The following is a 21,160-nucleotide window of genomic DNA, read 5'->3' on the forward strand; positions in this document are numbered from 1 at the left end:
GCAGCCGGCCCCCTCCTCCACTGAGAGAAAGAGCGAGGGAGGAGGAGGGAGGAGTGAGAAAGAGAGAGAGGCAGACTGACTCTGTGAGCCGGAGAATGGAAGAGCAGTGTGTGTGTGTGTGTGTGTGAGAGAGAGAGAGAGAGAGAGAGCACGAGTACTCTGAGTTTATGAGAGCGCCTGCACACGCATCATCAGAACAGAGTCACTTCAGTTACCGTAGGACAACACAGCAGATTGTTATCACAGCACACTGAGAAAGAGAGCGAACAAGGGAACACAAGAAGAAAGAGATTGACAGAGAGCCTTTCTTCATTAAGAGAGCACATCGGGGGACTGAAAATAGCAGCCAGCCAGAAGAGTGGTACGCCGGTGTGTGTGTGTGTAAACTTTCTCAGCCTGACTTCCACTCAGTGCCCAAGAGGTCACCACCCCTACGAAGTGCCAAGATGATCCCGGAGGTCTTTCTGATCTTGTGGCTGACGGGTCACGGTAAGCTGCCTGGTCTCCTCGTCTCCGCTGTGTTGTGTCCTGTGTCAGTGTGCGAGATGGGAATCTCTGGGTGTTGAACTGTAGTCTTGTGCTCTGAGGTTTCGGCTGTGAAACCCAGAGTATGTGTCTAACAGTTTGAAGTAGTTGCATGGTATCTTGTTTGTCTGTCATACAAGTTTCATTGAACATCCAGATCTTGGTGGCTTGTGAGGTCAGGCTATTGACCGAAGGCACGTCAAAGGATGTTCAACTCGCGCACCGGCGAGCAAACACATCGCACTTGTCACTCGTGTGATTATTCTTAGACAATCTCTGAGTCTGTAAACAGTCGGGCTTAGCAGTGGCTGATGGATGTTTCCGCTGCTTGCCGCCAGGTGGTTGTCTTTGAAAGACAATTGGATTGAATTGGAGACTGCCACGGAGAGCCCTAAGAGCGTTTGCCGCCTCTCTCGTACGCTTCCTCCGCGAGCAGCTGAAAGGGGAGGCAGTGACTCGCCAGCGCTAGATAGATTGAGTTGATTGTCTTCCTCTGCAGCGACCGGTGACCCAGAAAAGGAAGTTCAAATAAATCCGAAAGCCCCGGGACTTTATTTGAAGCCCCTTGTGCTGGAATCTACCAGCACTGGCTGCATCACAAAGAGTTTGTTTGGGTTTAGAAAACACAAAGTCCTCGGACTTTAATGGAATCATCTTAGGCTATAGAGATTCAGTTCTTTTTAAGTACAACAAGATAATTTATTCTGCATCTCCTAAGCTGTCTCTCTCTCTCTCTCTCGCTCAAAGTCTCTTTTTTCCCCTTCACGGTTATCACACAGCGTACACAAATCAAAGCCGAGCCGAGTTGGCAGAGCAAACTTAATGACCTGCTTATCACTCAACGTGTTTCCTCACTCCGACTCTCATTAAATTGTTGCAAATACTGTACCCCTCACTCACGATCTGATGGCAAGAGCAGCATGCTCACATAACCCACAGTGTTAATATATAACTTCACAGATGAAAACAGGGAGAGAGTGTGGAACGGCTTTGAGGATGACAGTGAGAGTTGAGTATGGCGCGCTCCGTTTCTTGTTTAGTAGATCATGCCTCGGGAGGCTGTCAGCTTTATGATCTAGTTTTATAGCAGTGTTAGCTATGTGTCCAGCGAATAGGCTTTTTTTTTTCATTGTGGATGCTTTTAGAAGATGGGGGAACACTAGCGTTCATCATTTGATGACATTTCAATAAAACACTGAATATCCTCATTCTATTCTTGTCAGTTAGTTGGCATAACGCACTGTCCATGCATCAAACATGTTAAGTTATTATGATGATTTTTTTTTTATGAATTTATGAAAAAGAAGCTCATTACCCTTTGAAATCATCATTAAAAAGATCATAATTATGGAGATCATAATGCAACATGCTAACAATACACAGTTGCCGCCAATAGAAATGCAGTCAGACAGTCTGTCTGATCTCCTTCCCGTCTAACTCTTTAAAGCTCTCAGCACAGAAAGCATCACGCACCAGGCAAAGTCGACTTGTTTTGCTTTGCTGTGCAGTTGAGCTGAGCTAGGTATTGTGGTTGTAAAAAAATAAAAGCAAAACAGGCAGGTAAACATGAGACAACAAAAGGCGTTCTTGTCGCCCGGCTCTGCCCCTGGGGATGGCAGGTTCCCCAAAGCTAGATTGTGTTCTACACATTATTACTGTTTATGGAGCTAACCAGTGTCAGCAGAAATAAATATATTAGAACAAGTCCTGGAGTCTTTTATTTAAAAAAAAAAAAAAAAAAGGATGAGGAGAAATGTATGTGTGTGTGTGTGTGTGAGGTTGAAAAAAAGTCCAGTAGCGGCGCTGGGAGCTTAGAAATTCTGTATTGAGTTTTTTGCCAAGAGTTGAGGGTATATGTAGGGGACTTTCCCTCCCTTACACACACACACACACGCCAGGTGACAAGACCTAACTGATGGCACACAGTCGGGCAGAAGCTCACCCTTGTGCAGCACAGAAAGCTGTCGCACCACAGGCAAACCTTCTGTCTAAGAGCTTCTCTCGCTCTCTCCTTCTCTCTCCGTCTTTTTTTACCTGCTCTCTTAGTCATAGTTTGTTCATTTTCTGAGAGGCAGCACTTTTTCTGGCTTCTCTCTGTCCACTTTTGTTCCATTTCTCTTTTCTAATACATCCCTCGAATGAAAATGTTGGTTCTCACCATATCTGTTTCAATTCACTGGCCGTGTCAGAAGGTAAATCAGGGTTTTTCATGGAATTTTTGTGGAAAATCACATTTTATCACTGAAAAGTCCTCTACTTAATCAGTATTTTTGACTCATTTCTCATAAAAAAAATATGCAAAAATCCTTAGAACAAGATGAAATTGCTTGAAAATCATAATTGCTTGAGATGATAAGACTTGTTTTTGAGAGAATATATCTTGAATTGGGTTAATTTATCTTACCCCACTGGCAGTCATTTCTTGTTTTAATCATAAATTTCCAGAAATGTTATTATATTTATGTTTAAAAAACAACAAACTATTTTCCAGTGGGTTAAGAAAAGTAACTAAACTTAATTCTAGATATATTTACTTAAAGGAAATGTATATATATATATATATATATATATATATATATATATATATATATATATATATATATATATATATATATATATACCGTACACACACACACACACAAACACACACACACACACACACACACACACACACACACACACACACACACCATGGAATTCTCTTGCATCTGTCCACTTTTATACCATCCGATGCTTTTCTCAATTACTGTATTCTGTCACTGCCAGTGTCACAGGGGAAATCAGTGTTTTTTTAAAGGCATTTCAGCAAAACATCGTAAAAAAGGTCTTTTAATATGCTCTTCTCTCCCATCCAATACTGTGTTGCAGGACTCAACGTTATAGAGTGTCTCATTACACATTATTCAGCGTTCCTCTTCCCCTGTCGTGCTCAAGTCCACTGGGGGCAGTGTGACATATATCTGAGGACCTTCTATGTCTATCCATATTCCTCTCGTCCTCCATCACTCTCTCCCTCCCCCCGTCATCCTCTTCTAACCGCTGCCGTCTTGTTCTGATAGATGAGGCAAATGCTCTTCAGGAGTGTCTGGTGTTAAGTCCCCCGCAAGCCAAGGGCGTAAGCTGTGTCTTAACCCTAGAAAACAGGTCTTATCTCTCTCTCTCTCTCTCTCTCTCTCTCTCTCTCTCTCTCTCTCTCTCTCTCTCTCTCTCTCTCTCTCTCTCTCTAATTCACTAAGCTGCACCTCACCAGGCTGTTAATTCAAATGTCACTTTTGGCTGTTTTCAGGCCAAATCTTGGCTGCCTTATACAAGCATAAAAGGAATCTCAGTGTGTTTCATTTTAAAATGTGGAACAATGTTTCCCTGGTCAGTCTTTGCAAATCATCACAAATCCTTTTTCAACATGGATGTGGACCAAATCCGATCAAATGTAATGTATTTTTACATCTCAGTAATATTTTAGGGTTAATTCATTTCAAATTTCTACATGACATTCCGTTTTCATCTTAGGCCGGACCATTTTTTTATCCTTGGATTAAGCCGTTTTTTATGCATGCGATGGTTAACATAAACATAAACGACATAAATGCATAGTCATCACGGACAGTAAACACGTATCAGTATTCTTCTGTCCTTCTTGCTGTCATTCTTTATCGACAACCAAAGCTAAAGAGCTGACACCGGCTCTGCCTACGGATACATGTGTGAGTCGTGAGCTGTGACCACCTACTGTTATTTTTTCTGTGACGTCCGACCCCTTTAATGTGGTCCACAAGGCTGTAACACCTTCCCTGGCCATATTAGCCCACTCTCAAGTGAACACTGACAACTGCAAGTAATAGTACAGTATTTACGATGGAAGCAGAGATGTAACACATTTTATATTTCATACATTCTTGTTTTTATTTTGTTTTTCATTTAAGGTTTCACTGATCAGAAAGGATATTCGATTGTAGGGTTTTCCACGAGTATGGAAATACTGTAGGCTAAAAATCAAGGAATTTAAAAATATGTGATTTCCATGCAGGCCTGAAAAAAAAGATTAATTGAAATGTCTGAAGTGAATATAATTGTATTTAAATTATGGTAGTTATTATAATAGGCCTATCATAGTAGTTAACATTAAATGTCAGGATTTTCTATTTTATATATATATATGTAATAAGCATTAACAATGGGAAAAGTTACAAAAAAATCATTGGTCCAAAAGAGTGGGAGACGTGAGACATCAAAATCCAAAATCTAAGAAATAGGATCTGCTGTACAATGTGTGTATTTTCCTCCTCTCCTTTTTTTTTCAATCTTAAAAAATAATTCATTGGGAATCGAGAGAGGTTTTTCTTTCTTCAGTTGGGTTGTTTGTATCTCCTCAGATTCAGGTCAAGAGAAGATGGCCGTTAATTTGACCTTGATTCTTGAAATCCAGTGAGAGCAGCTTTGCTGACAAGCTCTGTGCATAAACAAGATGTGTTTACTGGACTTTATTAAGCTGTACCAATGAAATCTGTGCTTTTAACCACAGTAGCAGAAAACAATCCCGCCACCCCCCACCCTTTATCTCTATCATCCTCTCCCACACCCCTGACCTGTGCCCACCCTGTGCCCTCCGTGCTTATGAAACCATCCCTGCGGAAATCTCAGGGCCATAGAGCTGAATTGCTGGATTTATCCAAATTGGTGCACTTTTTGAGAAATGGGCATTATGTGGGATTACATGTCTGCTGAGCGTGATGTTGAGTAATTTAACCAGATGCTGCGGCGATCATGAGGTCACCTGTGGGGCTTCCACTCAGCTCTCTCTGTTTATTCCGTAAGGATGAGCAGAGAGCCGGAGGGGGCAAAAAGGGAAGGGAAACGTATCTCTCCATGAACCTATGTTAGGCAGAGAGAGCTTCAGAAGGGAACGGAGGGTCAGCCTCCCAGGAAAACCACAAGGATTTTGCTACAGATTATGGCAGAGATTAATGGCATCTAAATTGCGATCTAATACATGGAATCAACAGCAGGAGCGATCTTGTTCCTGCTTTAGCTGGCTGTACTCTGTACTGAGACTACTCACACTGGAATAAAGAAATAACATGTCACATTTTATATCATTATTTTGAGAGGTATACTAAACTCGTTATTGGGTCAGTGGGTCAACCTTTGACACATTTACTGACAAGCATTTTTGGTAAGCTAAAATATACTTTAATGACATCTCTATTGAACCTTGTATGCCATGTATTTGTAATTGATATTTGTAATATTGAAAATGCAATATATAACATTTAAAATACATTATTTTTAAATGTAATATTAAAAAAAAACGCATTATAGTTAAAATCTGAATCATGTGCATGTGCTTTAGTGTCACAGTGTCTGGTTTGTGTTCCCTGGGTTTTCTAGAGGTTAATTCCCTGATCGTCACATTTCCTCATGTACTACATTTCCCATCATCCTGTTCTGTCACTCATCACTGATCATTACACACAGCTGTTCCCACTCACATTGTTTGCATTGGTCTATTTATACCCTGTCTGTTTCTGTGTTAGTGGTCGAGTCCTTGCTTAATGTCTGTTTGCACTTCGGAGTTTCTTGTCTGGTTTGTTTCTTGTTTTGGACTGCTTTATATGATTTTGAACCTTTGTCTGGCTGACTATGGATTTGGATTACCCCAATAAACTACTGCACTTGGACCTAACCTTTTGTGTGTGAGTCGTGACAGAAGGACTCGACCATGAATGGATCCAGCAGCACGGAGCCCAAATCTTTATTTTATTATTTTGCCATGGCGGCCCGGAGGACTGAGGAGATCATGGCCGGCGGGTTCGTGCAAGAGGCGGTACATTCTCCCGAGCCCCCTTCCATTGGACCGTCTTTTGAAGGAACCCGTCTGGCTAGGTTTTCTGGAACCCGTGGACGTCGCAGGAGAGGAGGTGCTAGAGGTGAGCGCCAGTACCACTCTCCGCTTCGGTCCCTCCTCGACCCTGGGCTGGTGATGTCCAGCCCAGAGATCCATCCGCCGCTGAGTCCGTCAAGCCCAGAGCCTGCACATCGCCATCAGAAATGGCGGAGAACGGGGAAGACCTCCAGCCCCCCCAAGAACCCGGAGGTCGTGCCCGAGCAGCCCGCTGTTTTCCTGGAGTTCGTGCCTGAGCAGCCCGCTGTATTCCCAGAGGACCCGACTTCCAGCCCAGAGCCTTCACCGCTGGTCCCGTCCAGCCCAGCACCCTCTCGCTCTCGGAGACGGAGGAGGAAGAGGACTTCCTGTGTCCCACAATGGCCGGAGGTCCTTCCTGAGCCTCCAGTCAGCCCAGAGGCCGTCTCCATACTCCTTGCCCTGCCGGCGCCACCCAAGCTCCTGGCCCTGCCGGCACCACCCATTCCAACCATCAAGGCCAATACTGCCCAGCCTGAGCCGGTGTCTGTTCCTGTGCCTGAGCCGGTGTCTGTTCCTGAGCCAGGGTCTGTTCCTGTTCCACCGCCCTGGCCGCCCGAAGGGACTTCGCCGCCCTGGCCGCCCGAAGGGACTTCGCCGCCCTGGCCGCCCGAAGGGACTTCGCCGCCCTGGCCGCCCGAAGGGACTTCGCCGCCCTGGCCGCCCGAAGGGACTTCGCCGCCCTGGCCGCCCGAAGGGACTTCGCCGCCCTGGCCGCCCGAAGGGACTTCGCCGCCCTGGCCGCCCGAAGGGACTTCGCCGCCCTGGCCGCCCGAAGGGACTTCGCCGCCCTGGCCGCCCGAAGGGACTTCGCCGCCCTGGCCGCCCGAAGGGTCTTCGCCGCCCTGGCCGCCCGAAGGGTCTTCGCCGCCCTGGCCGCCCGAAGGGTCTTCGCCGCCCTGGCCGCCCGAAGGGTCTTCGCCGCCCTGGCCGCCCGAAGGGTCTTCGCCGCCCTGGCCGCCCGAAGGGTCTTCGCCGCCCTGGCCGCCCGAAGGGTCTCCGCCGCCCTGGCCACCCGAAGGACTGTCGTCTGCTTCGCCCTGGCCACCCAATGGGTCATCTGCTTTGCCCTGGCCGCCCGAAGGACTGTTGTCTGCTTCGCCCTGGCCGCCCGATGGACTGTCTGCTTCGCCCTGGCCGCCCGATGGACTGTCTGCTTCGCCCTGGCCACCCGATGGACTGTCTGCTTCGCCCTGGCCGCCCGATGGACTGTCTGCTTCGCCCTGGCCGCCCGATGGACTCTCTGTTTCGCCCTGGCCGCCGGCTAAGCCGTCACCCCTTGTTCCTGTTCCCCTTCATGGACCTGGCCCCCCATCCCTCCCCCTGGTCCTCCACCATTCCACCTCCCTCCTGGACTTTTGTTTTGTTTTTTAGTGATGTCTTGTAGCGTCTGGTAGCCGCTCCGTAGAGGGGGAGTTATGTCACAGTGTCTGGTTTGCGTTCCCTGGGTTTTCTAGAGGTTAATTCCCTGATCGTCACATTTCCTCATGTACTACATTTCCCATCATCCTGTTCTGTCACTCATCACTGATCATTACACACAGCTGTTCCCACTCACATTGTTTGCATTGGTCTATTTATACCCTGTCTGTTTCTGTGTTAGTGGTCGAGTCCTTGCTTAATGTCTGTTTGCACTTCGGAGTTTCTTGTCTGGTTTGTTTCTTGTTTTGGACTGCTTTATATGATTTTGAACCTTTGCCTGGCTGACTATGGATTTGGATTACCCCAATAAACTACTGCACTTGAACCTAACCTTTTGTGTGTGAGTCGTGACACTTTAGTATGTTAATCAACATATGAATGAAATATTATTTAATATGTGAAGTAAAACTTTTAATATCATTACAAAGCGCACTTCTAAAAAAAGTGTAAGAAATACAGTTACTTAAGTGTGTAATATCATTATAACATTATATTATCCGCAAATACAGATATTGTAAAAATATACTTTTAATTACACTAAAAGTGAACATTTAATTAAATTAAGCGCAATACTTTGTCATAACAGATTGGCTGGCTGGTTAACATGACTACCTTTGAGATGAACGGGAATGCTAACGGATCAAGCCTTTAATCTGTAATATAAACCTCAATGGTTGGAAAGGGCAAAAATAGGTTTGTATAATATCTTAGGCTATAAATCCCCGGTTCACCCTCTCCATATCTTCTATAGTGGATCCTGGGCTGGCTTGGTGGTAAATAAAAGAGTAAAAGGCTGACAGGAGTGTTGTGTCAGTGTCGGACTCACAGAGGTATGTAGTGTGGCAGTATGCGAAGCACTGGAGGAATTGGGTTGCCAATCTGACAATGGCTTGCAATCCCTTTGTTGGAAGATTATGGGATGGCGCAAAATTACACCTGAATAAATCTGACGGACTCAGTCTTTGTCTCGATCCTTCACTCTCCAGCCCTGCCAGTCTGGCGGTTTCACTTAAGTGTGTTACACAGACAGTTGAGTGACATGCCAGCTTTTTGTGTGTATATGTGAGTACATTTGTGAGGTGGTAGTAGTGGTGGGCTGCCGTGCAACACCAGATACAGTAGTGAGCCCTAGCAATAAAAATGCTAATCAGTCTTTAAACTTGTACACCAGAAATCATAGAAAGACAAGATAATTGAATGCAAGGTGTGTACCTGATATTTCACTTATCAAACAGCACTGTCATATTGCAAATTATTCCAGTCATTATTGATAGACATTGCACTCATAGTCTTCCTTGATCTGTTCCAGACAAATGTTCTATTCGCAAAACAACATTAAATTAAAAATGTGCAGTGGAATCTTTAAAAGTTAAAACAATGAGCAGTGGAATCTTTAAAAGTTAAAGCAAGTTTCTGAAAGCTTTCGTCACTTTTTTGGGTCTGTTTGCAGGAATACTAATAGCTGCTATCTTACGTCTACTTCCTCTAAGCAGAACTCAAACAAGTTTTCAGCTCTCAGCCATGCTAATGCTGCTAATTAGCGTGCTAAAGGAGGGATTACAACACAGACCGCAGAAGAGACAACAGCTATGCCTCTTTTTTCTTGTTCTCTCTCTCCTTCTTTTTGACTATTTCCGACCCTTTGCAGTTGTCTATATGGGCGTTATTTCATATTTCTAGCAGGCAAATTAGAATGTTGGTCAATGGAAATGGAGGAATGTTTGATGCTTGTGTTAGAGGAATCGTTCTGTTTGGAGCATGATGTGAATCCCTAAAATAAATGTTCTGTTGTCCTGACTGCATTATTCTTACAACCTACAGAGGGAGCTGTGGAGGGTATCCAGTTAGCTAAAACACCTCAGTTCAACATCAAATGAATTTTGATCACAGTTAACATACATTTAGCCAACCAAATTAATTACAAAATATAGTGTTATAAATGTATGTATATATATATATATATATATGTGTGTGTGTGTGTGTGTGTGTGTGTGTGTGTGTGTGTGTGTGTGTGTGTGTGTGTGTGTGTGTGTGTGTGTGTGTGTGTGTGTGTGTGTGTGTGTAAAGATAAGATACTAACAACTGTAAAAACATCATCACAGTCTGTGAAAAGGGTCCATAGAAAATGTTACAAACAAAATCATTACATGAAAGTTGCAAACTGAAACTTAGACTTGAGGTGATTTATTCATGGACCGTTTACAATAAATGTGATCAGTAAATAATCTGCAATCAACGTCTTCTGCCCATCTCACTAAACACATTCAGCCTTGTTTTTGATTTACCTCAAACATCCTATAAAATGTATACTGTTTAATTTTAACTCGCAAAGAACATTGATCAGTCGATACATGATCTATTGAACTATCTGGTTATTGATTGCTCCCATAGAGGAGAATAGTTTTTTTTTTCCTATGCTGAATTCAGTGAACAAGGGACTTGGCTTTTCAAACACCTACGTGTCCTTCATTCTTTTATTTCCCAGCTTTCAACCTCTGTGTTCTCAGCATTGTTGTGCTGAAAATTTTTCACCTCAGATTCTGCTTTGTGCTTTGAGTGTCAGAGTGCTTCCCTGTGAGAGAGTGCAAACAATGTTAGCCACGCTGTAATTAGCCAACGCTTTTTTGTGCATTATGATTTGGTTCCTGTTGAGCTCCTTTCAGATGGCTCTCGTATTTATTTATACGTGTTTACAGTGGTATCCTGCGAGCGTCGACTTCAAAGGGAGTTTAATAGTGTGCAGTTATTCCATGCCAGTACGTTGCCTGAAAAAATGCTAATGTGCCATCAGGGTGGCTAAATGATTTGCTATCCTTTCAAACATGCTGGCAGGGGTTTCGATCTGGCCGGCCTCCCAGGCCAGTCGACAGTGGTCTCGGCTCGGTCTCCTGAGGACATTAGTGCGAATCAGAGAGTCGGCCAGGAGGCACTAGCGTGCTGTGCCACCACTTGGCCACGACCCAGCTCCCCACAGCCCTGCCCTTGCCCGCCCGGGAAAGAAACCTACCTCTCCATTTAGGAATAACCACTTAGAATGGATTTAATCAAATCCTCGATGGCTCTTTTGGAGCTTGGCTGAACAGAAAGGGGTCAAAGGCCATGGCCTAGCAGTGTGTCATCACGTGCATCTAGGCCAAAAAGTTGAGCTTGAAACACAACAGATGACAGCCAATGCACCTTTATGAGATTAAAAAAAAAATTGTGAAGGCCAAGTATGGTAAACTCGGAAGTTCCTCTCCCATCCAAGTTAGTGCACTCACATTAGGAGTAATGTGAAAACACACATTGCAAAACGTGGACACACACCCGGTTAGGTGCCTTGCTCAAGGGCACCTCAGTCATTTCCTGCCTGTATTGAGAATAGAACCCATAACCTTCGAATTACCAGTCTGACTCTCTAAAGATTAGGCCACGACTGCTCCATAACTGCCTATATCAGCAGGTGGCAGTAGTCTATATTCTTCATTTAAAAAAGGAAACCAAAACTAGGACTGCAAATATACAAACCATAAACAAAGCAGCTCTCGCTTACATTTTTAATATGAATCATCCCAATCAGTTGGTCCTCACTTTCTTCATTCCAGACAGCCATGTCACTAAGAAAATATTTGTTCGCGTAAAATGAATATGTAAAAATAGAACAGCCTTCTTTGTGTGCATTCTTGTCATTTGTTCTCTTTCATCCCTTTCGCTATTCTTCTCATGCACTGATCTGAACAGCCAATGAACAGCCAATCGGAGTGATCTGTCTCACCGACTGTCCGATGGCTATTCAAAAAACCACAGACTATGTGGTGTCTGTCAGGAGTTAGTCAGCAGCAATAAAGCAAACGAGACACGAGTAGCGAACTTCCTCCATCTTGTTTACTCATCACTTCCGTTCTCTACACACTTTACAGCATTACAATAGTAGTCATAACATAATTCACTAATGAACACAACAGACGGGCTCTGACACATAGCAAAAACTAAGCTGACAGACGCTCTACAACGGCCTGCTGTTGGCTGACGGCCGACTTGGTCTGTCTCTTATTGGAAATGGGGACTGGAGGTGAGGTGAGGGTCTACTGTAAGTCCAGTGATAAAGGTGCTTACATTCAGAGATTGTATTAAGTGCAGAGTGCCCCCTAAAATAGAGTGCAGTTTATTGAACCCCTTATCTTAAGTGATAATGTTACCATGAAGAGCAGTATAATAGCAGCAAAGTGGACTGCAGCCATTTAAAAGATATAGGTCTGAGGCAGAGAGAGAGATGATAGCCTGTAAGTGTGTACGGTCCACACATTATGCACCCAAGGATCGCTGGGTTTGGGTGTTTTTACGAGGCTGTTGAGAGAGAAAGGATGTAGGGTCACAGGAAGCTCCCCATCAATGATTAAGACTTCAGTTTAAATCAAGTTTCCTCGAACGAGAGTTAAAGAAAAGCCACGTCACACTGTCAACATCAAATTTAAGGCACGACCACTGGCATTCAGCACCTACGCTTCCAATCTCTTCCAATCAGATTTATGTTCTCTCCCATCTCCTGATGCCGGTGAATGAATGATGTCCAGTGTGTTTACAAGGTCACTTTTTGTTCCTTGGTGATAAAATAATCTCTCAGCCTTCACCAGAACACTGGGACTCGTTGGGAGTGCAATGCTCAGAAGAACTTATCACTACTGGAAGTACTTGACAAACCAGTCTGTTTTAATGTTGTACGACCCATTCTCCCTGGGGTTAATTGCTTCTACTTGTATTATTCACATTTGTGTGACACTTTGGGGGAAAAAAGGGTCTGTATTAAATTAAGTCATTAAACCTTTTTAACTTGCCATTTCTTGCATGAGTATGAAAACTGTGGATAATATGTGATAGTAAATGCATATGGCTGACTACTTTCCATCTGTGAGCCTTTCTCTGGACTGAGGAGGAAAGACAAGAGGGAAGGATATTGGGGTAAAGAAAGAGAACAAAATAGCTGTATTTTAGGTTAGAAAAGAACGCACTGTTTTGAGATATTTAGAAAAGTAAAGCATTTCTGTTTTCCAGCAAGACTCAGGGGGATTTATCCCCATTCACATCCTTTGTTATCTAATTGTTGTCTGATTAGGAACATCAACTCACAATAGCTCAGAAGGTAAACAAAGATATCGCCTCAGAAAGCTGGAAATGCTCAAAAGGAATGGGATCGATGCTACAAATGAAAGGTAACTTTAAACTACCTGGGTAATACTTACCGCCGACATGCCTGTCTGTTTGTGTGCCAGTTCATCATATGGTATTTGTATTACTAAGATTTTTTTTTTTTCTCTCATATTCAACCTTAATCAGGGCTTGACATTAACACCCGTCAACCTGCCAAATGCAGGTTGATTTCAGCAGTGGTGTGCAACGCAGTCACTCCTACTATCCACTTTGGTGCCTTGAATTCTACATAATTTATACATTTTTAAATTACAGTCTTTTAAAAGGAATCTGAAATAATACAACTATATAGTGTCTTAAATAAACGAAGCAAAATATCTGAATTGCTTCTAATAATAATTTTCCTCAGAATGGATGCACATTCCACCCTTTCTCTTTGAAATGCCATCTGAATCTATTTAAATCTATGTATACTCCTATTTGTAGCATTATTATATAAAGAGCTTGACATAGAATTTGCATTGATACTTAATTATCAGTTCCAACATAAATGGCATATAAAAACACATATCGCCTTAGACACGTCCAACAACCATGTGCTTCTCTATTATGTTGTGTTAAACGAATCAGACCTTTCTGCCTCTCAGGCAGAATATACTATACATACACGGATAAAGACACACACTCTTGAAGTGCTAGAGAGCACATTGAAGTGTCAGAGACAAAAGCGACTTTCAGGCCTTCTGCCTCCTGCGTTTGAAGGTTGCCAAACAAGTGACTTTCATCTTGTAAACCAGCAGACAAGGCCAACAAAGGCAGAAAACACTTCTAGCATCCTGCGTGTGGGATGAGAGGGGAAAAGAGAAGGAAAACGAATGAGAGAGACAGACAGAATTATGGGTTCTTTTTATGCCCGAGCCCTTTATGGTGTCCTCAGTGAAAATGGCATCTACTTCATAGTCCTTTCCATCACCTCTGTCTCGCTCATCATTCTGCCTCCGCTGAGGTGAAAATGGAAAAACCGACTCCGTCAAAGGGCTCGGGTGCAATTAAGGGGGCAATAGCACCGGCCACGTGCAGGACGGGGCAGCACCCTGATGTTCCTCAGCTCTAATGAGAGGTGATGATGAATAGAAAATATGAGCAAACCGAGCCTCAATTCTCTCAACTGCGAAAGTAAAGCACTCTGAGTTTGAAACATGTATTCCTTGTAATTTGATGTCTGGCTGTTAGGGTCTTGGCCTAGCGGTTATTGCAATGCGGGCGGCATGAGTTTGAGTAATGATTGCATCATTTCCTGTCCTCCCTCTGCTGTACCAGTCAATAAAAAGTGAGAAAAGGGTGTTTTTATCTGTTGTGATGTCTTTTTTCTGACACGCAACAATTTAACTTAGTTTTCAATGACTCGGCCATTGATACAAAAACCTGCTCCATTGAACTGGATTTTAAACATCAAATATGTTCATATTGGATTTGATTGTGTTACATCAAGTAGAAAAAACATAAGTATCAACAGACCAATCACTTGTCACCTGAAAAATTGTATAGGACAACCCTGATTGATTATCCTTTTGGTTATAATCAAGTGAAAATCCTTAAACCAGAGAGCAAAGAGATCAAAATAAGCAAGGAAGAACAACAGTTTTAGATTTAACTTTTGAAAGATGTAGGTTTGCGGAGGGATGAGGCAACAACGAGAAACAGAGGGAGAAAGAGAGATGGACTGGTATCTATGGCTGGTGGAATTCTCAGAGCTGAATTAATGATGTGGCAACAGAAGAGCCAGGCCCAGTGGAGACCTGAACCAGATTTCAACCTGGGGTCCCTGGAGGTGGGAGCCACTCAGCACGACAGAGGAATGGGCCACAGCATCATAAACTAGCCCTGAGCGGGACCGCCGGGACCCTTTTCATCACCGCGCTTGCTCTAGTGCTCCCCTGCTCCACAATTATGTAGGACATGGATGGGGACAGAACAGTGTGTGTGTGTGTGTGTGTGTGTGTGTGTGTGTGTGTGTGTGTGTGTGTGTGTGTGTGTGTGTGTGTGTGTGTGTGTGTGTGTGTGTGTGTGTGTGTGTGTGTGTGTGTTTGGGTAGCTGGCATTTATCTTAGCTAGAGGTGACTCTGTTCCAAAGCCTAGTGAACTGCTTTGTTGTCTACTGTCTTTATAGGAAGCATCCTGACTGTATTAGAACCTTAAAGGGTTAGTTCAACCAAAAAAGTTAAATTCGGTCAGCATTTACCTCGCCTAAAGTTCTTCCAAACCTTTATGGATTTTTTTCTTCTGCTGAACACAAACAAAGATAATTTGAACAATGTTTGTAATCGAACAGTTTATGGGACCCCATTTGTTTCATACTATGGATGTCAATGGGACTCATCAAAAGTTTGCCCTATGCAAATATTGGGTAAATGATCTCAGCTGGAAATGGCTCTGTTCCAAAACCTAGTGAGTTGCTCAGTCTGCTAACAAAGACAGCTGCCTTCTAAGAGTCAAACCTCATAAGTGACCGAGACTCATCTCACAATTAGTTTTGCATTAGCATGTAGATAAAGCTAATAACTTCCAACCCACTCTCATGAGAACTATTTTACAAGGTGGAGCTTCTGTATGAATGGGTACAATGTGATTTGTGTGGAAACATACAATAAAAAGTAAGAATGAAGGTCCATTCCTAAAACCTAACTGTCAGTGGGCTGTAAGCAGATCGTACGAGAACATATAATGAGATCATTCAAATACTAGAGCCACCATTCATAGCAACACTAGTGAACCATTTTGGGAATTATACAGTCTTTGGTCTCAGCCACCATATGTTTATTAGAATTATTATTATAACTGAGAAAAATACATTCTGGGATTGAAACATGCAAACAGTTTTATAATTGGTCTGATAGAAGGAATATAACTATTCTTCCAACTTTTTTATTCCACATCAGATATGCTGCTCACCTCGCAACAGAGGCAGAATGTTCCATCATTCTAAAAAAAAGTTCTCATAAATTAGTACAGTAAACTGCAGTGAGACACAGACTCTGGGAAGATAAAGCTGAAATGATCGGGGGAAAGAAATGAACATGATGAAAAAGACGGGGGGGGGGGGGGGGGGGGGGCCTATAGCATAGGGAAGTGAGAGATGAAAAGATCGGGTGTTGCAGACTCGGCTATCACAGAGGCAAATTAACCCCTTTGTGCAAGGAAAATGCTTTTTTGTTCCTGGCAATGATTATAATGAAAATGGAGCAAAAATCTGTCCACATAACTCATCCCCTGCTTTCCTCCGCAAACATCCCTCGCTCAGAGGAAGGCACGCTCTACTAGTGCGACTGCGGCTGGAGAAAGCCTGCGAGCATATGTCATTAAAATGCTTAGACAAGTGGAAGAGAGCAGGGGAGATGGCAGTGAAAGGGAGGGCAGAAGACATTACGTTGGTGAGGGGCTGTCAGACATAATCAGTCTCCAGACCTCCTGCAGTATTTACAGGTCAGAAGAGGAGAGGGACCCCCACATGTGCAACACAAAAATGTCCTGAGATGAGAGAGAAAGACGGATAGAACAGGGGAGGACAGGAAAAGAGGTGGCCAACGTACCACTGACAGGTGTGAGTATTGTTGTCTCTAATTGAATGAGAGACGGGATGCGGGTGAAACGGGTCAGAGACACCTGTCGCTCGCTGCCAGGTCAAGCGCTTTAGCTGTGAACGTCAGACAATTAGGCGCAAATAATTGTTCACCTAAATGCAATGACTAAAGGGTCTCCAGGGGTCTGTTTTAATATTTAATGACCTTACATTTACTGCAGCGGGCAGCTGCGTGTAATTGAACGCATGTGTTTTGGAACAACAGATCATGGATACAACGGGATGGGATGCGCAATGACAAGGATATTTTAAGGACATATTAACGTTTTCTAAAACAATGTCAGCTCACTCGACGGAAAACGTTATTGTTTGTAGCTCTTTTTTTCTCCGTTGTTTCTCCTGCAATTCCTCTGTAAAAACATAAAGTAGACACAAAATGAGACAGTTGTTGGCATACAGTAAGAGTACAGAGCTATCAGATGAATAGCAGGAGAACTTCTGATCAAGAAAAGGAAAATCCATCATCATGTATTCCAAAATAAAAGTCCTCTTCCGTCTAAATATTATGTATGATCAAATGTTATAACATGAACAAAATCAGAAAATATGCTGACATTTGCAAAACGCTTCCAACTAGTACAGTTGAATATTTTTATCTAGAAGAATTTGATGGAAAATGTTGAGATCACTGACTTTTGATTGCAGACCGTATCTTGGCAAATCCAAGCACAGTTTGAGACGTTGATTCCTCTGAAACTCTAGTAGAGTTGCATGTACGATTACTGAGTTCTTTATCCTTTTTTTTTCCCTCAGGAGAAACATCTGATGCAAAATAACTCAGCAAGTCTTTTGTCTTGGAAAAACAAGTGATTATTTGTGATTTTACTAGAGTCACGACAGAAGAAGGGCAATAATGTGTCATGTGCCTGTACTTTAGTTCTAGGCTGCTGTGTTAAGCCTTTCACGTGACTTGCGTCAGGATTGTGTGCTAAAAACAAGCATCACGAGTGCTTTGACCTCAACTGTAAAAGTGCAAATAGTATCATTTGGTAGCAGGAAAGCGAGAAGTATACACAGTAAACGGCGAAAGTGCGTATTTGAGCTTTAGGCAAGTGCTTTGATACATCACAGAGAGAAAAACAGGACTCGCTGGGTGGGTTTACAAAACTTTTCTTTCTCTGGACTCTATTTTTGAATTTCAATTACTGGAAATAATCCAGGCTGTAAAACAACCAACTTGCTGTTCTCCACAGTAAAGAACCTCAAGGTGCGTTAAAAGACTTTTATGTGAGAACTGATGGTGGAACAATTGAAGATATACCCAATACATCTCTACTTACTGAAACATTTCTTATATTTGCATTAACACTGTTAAATTGGGAGGAATGAAGAGGGAGGGCTGAGAAAAGAGAGAGTGAATGAGCTGATGGGAAGGAGCAGAAGCAGAAACTGGGTTTTGTACATGTGTGTGTACACGCTGAAGTGTGTATGACAAGGCTCTCTGCGGAAACACAACACGAGAAAAGGTGCCACTGTGAGTTTGTCACGGACAGCGTAAACTTGCGGAGTGAGGGAGAAAAGAAAAGAGGGAGAGAGAGAGAGAGAGAGAGAGAGAGAGAGAGAGAGAGAGAGAGAGAGAGAGAGAGAGAGAGAGAGAGAGAGAGAGAGAGAGAGAGATTTTCCCGGGGCTCTGAGACACTGTCATTCTGATTAAGTCACGCAGAGCAGAAAAGGAGAGCTGGGAAATCAAATCAGTGCAACACCGCAGAACGCATGTGGCGAAACATGGAAAAAACAACCGCGGAAAGGGAGATAAAAGGATGAAACCAACACCACAGAGTCAGTACACAGATATGGACTTCTGTCATATAGGAGGTCATGCTGAGGTCTTTGCAGACTGTCGTTGTCTTGCCCTATACCCTGACTTTCACCTTCAGCTGTCAGCCGCCTGTCTGACACTTTCAAAACTTATGAAAAGACTGAGAAAATCGTCCGCGTGCCACTTCCCAGAAATGTAATGGTGGCTCAAAGCTCTACATTTCTGGTTAAATTAAACAGATAAAAGGACTTGCAACATTAAGTAACTACAGGTATACTGTATGTATATATGATACAAGGTATATATCTTAAGGGATGTAAATTACTCACAATTCACACTGATGTAAATCTGAAATGTACAGTTTACAGAATTCATTTTTCCAGGCATAAAAGCCAATATCTGCTGTGAGAAAAAAAATGCATTATTATATTATACATGTTTCCAAAATCAGCTTATTGGCTTATGCTACCACATTAACATCAAACCAAATGATTAAAATATTATCTGAAAAATATTTACTTTGTATTAAGTTAGCAGTGCATTTTTACATACTATATTAGAGTACTATTAATAAATCATGTGAAAAAAAACATCCATTGAATTTAAATGTATCATGCTGTTTCAAAGCAGTTTATTTAGCAGTTAAGTTTGTATTTGTCTTACAACTTTTTGTGTTAAAAATATTTAACAAGTTAATATTCATATCTTTAGTTAAAACTTAAGCTCTAATATATGCATGGACCCAGAATTCTAGTTCTAGTCAACTAGTCTTGAATGTGAAGTTTTTAAGCTGGAAACAGAGCTTGTGAGGGTGCTAATGTCCTCAAGCAAAGATCAAAATACTTCTCTTTCAAATTTTGGACTCACGAATCCAAGCAGCAATGCTTTGTGATCGCTTCAGGTAATGTCGCAGATTACATAGGTTGTTGTAGAACATTGAGCCTTTCTGAAGAACAGTAGCACTTTGATAGATTCTTTGAGGCAGACACACACAGCGAGCATTCAAATTGAGCTGTTTTATGTTGAACTTGTGCGACTTTGATGGTGAATATTTCCTCCGGCTTTCGACGTTAACACGATACATTTAGATCAGAACAGACACGTCTTTTGTCTTTATACCGTATTCTTTGCGTGAGACAAGAGGCAGTAATGGATAAATATTTAATAAAAGAGCTGTACACGCAAACAAACTGAAAAAAGAGAAAAAAACATTCATCAGTTGTTCTCCTCTGTAGAGACACATTTTGTTCTTGTCTCTTTATTGGACAGGAATGTATGGGATGAAGAAGCTCAAATCAGAAAAACAGGAAAAAAACATCTCAAATCAGATCTATGTAATGTCTCGATTGTTTCTCCCAGGCAGCGATGAGATTACATGGAGAGTAAAAATATGCTCCTGCTTCTCAGTTTTCTCTCATGAAAGAAAAAAAAAACACAAAATCTTACGGTTGTCTCCTCAAGATTTTCTGAGAAAGTCTCGTGTCTCAAACTGTGCCCAGGTTTTTTTTTTACATACCAAAGAGAGACGCATGCATTTTGTGCCTCTTTGTTGAAAAAAAAACAGAAAACACCCCACTTTTTGTTCCTTTCTTTAAATGTCTCAGTTGTTTCTGCTAATCAGCAATGAGATTAAATGGAAACCAAAATAAGATGTTTGCTGAAGATTTTTCATTATAGAAAAGACACACAAAAATCTCATGTTCGTCTCTTCAAGAGTTTCAGAGAAAGCCTCGTCAATGACTCAAACTGTGCTCCGGTTTTTCTAGATACCAAAGAGAGACATTGATGGTGTGTCTTTTGTTGAAATTTTCTTCTTCTCCTCAGATTTTTCTCCTGAGGGAAAAGTCCCCAATAATTGAATGTCTCTCATATGTTTCAAATGAGACCACAGCTAAGACTTCAATGAAAAGCGACCTACCCGTATTGCATGTTAACAAATATGAAGACAATTGTGTTTATTTGCACAAAAATAGCTCTAAAATGGTCCAATATTCTGAGCTATGAAAGAGCAACGTTTGAGATTCCCTTTGGGTTGCTATGAAAATAATGCTTTCATATCGTTTCTGCGTCCTGGTGTACTTATGATAAGTAATGACCACTGGACAAGTCTACTGGCAGAGAGAATGAGTGGGAGCTAGAAAATCAATATGGAATTTAAATGTATATTTTATATCTCATCTGCAATGCACACATAATCTGCGGGAGCATCTACAAACCAAGAAATGACTGTTCAATTCCTTCCAAACCTCTTCATTGCAGGTATAGTCTTCAGGGGAACAGATATCACCACTTTCTGTCTTATATTTTCTAAAGGCTTTCTGTGACAACCTCCTCATCATAACCCTCGAACAAAATGCTTCCGATGGCTTGTGACTATCAGTGAGCATCAAGCCTAATACCAAAGCCAGGGTCAGAGAAAATACCTCAAGGCTGGATATCTGTGTCACAGTGACCAGAGATGGCGCTGGGTAGTTGAAACAAGGTCGGTGACATCTAAATGTGTTTGTTTGTGTTGTCTGTGTTCAAGAGGGAGCCAGTAGTCAACAAGAGGGTCACCGGAGGACATGAGACACGGGGAGATGGCACCTCTGTGATATTCACCGGTTGCCTTGTGAATAAACACTCTAGTGCTGTAAACTAAGCAACATGGGACCAATTATATGGATTCGACTGCTTTAAAAAGACCATTCCTGAAATTTTATGAGTCAGATATATCGTACTGTGATCACTGGCTAAATATTATTGAAATCTAAATTGTTTTTTATTA

The 21,160-nt window shown here is 42.5% G+C and overlaps 1 protein-coding gene across 3 annotated transcripts in view; it reads left to right on the forward strand.

Moving 5' to 3' along the window:
- Window positions 1-21,160, forward strand: part of kirrel3b (kirre like nephrin family adhesion molecule 3b) — a 648,233-nt gene that overhangs the window by 426,663 nt on the left and 200,410 nt on the right. Inside the window, exon 2 of one of the 3 annotated variants that reach the window (XM_077225055.1) lies at window positions 105-489. In XM_077225055.1, coding sequence (XP_077081170.1) covers window positions 447-489 — 43 coding nt within the window. In that variant the 5' untranslated portion in view covers window positions 105-446. Of the gene's footprint in view, window positions 1-90; window positions 490-21,160 lie in introns of those variants that run through there. The other 2 variants (XM_077225056.1, XM_077225054.1) reach the window with 2 other exon arrangements.

The sequence above is a fragment of the Siphateles boraxobius genome, unplaced genomic scaffold (genome assembly GCF_051911475.1).
Source record: "Siphateles boraxobius isolate OS27281-9 unplaced genomic scaffold, OSU_SipBor_1 98, whole genome shotgun sequence".
NCBI lineage: Eukaryota > Metazoa > Chordata > Actinopteri > Cypriniformes > Leuciscidae > Siphateles > Siphateles boraxobius.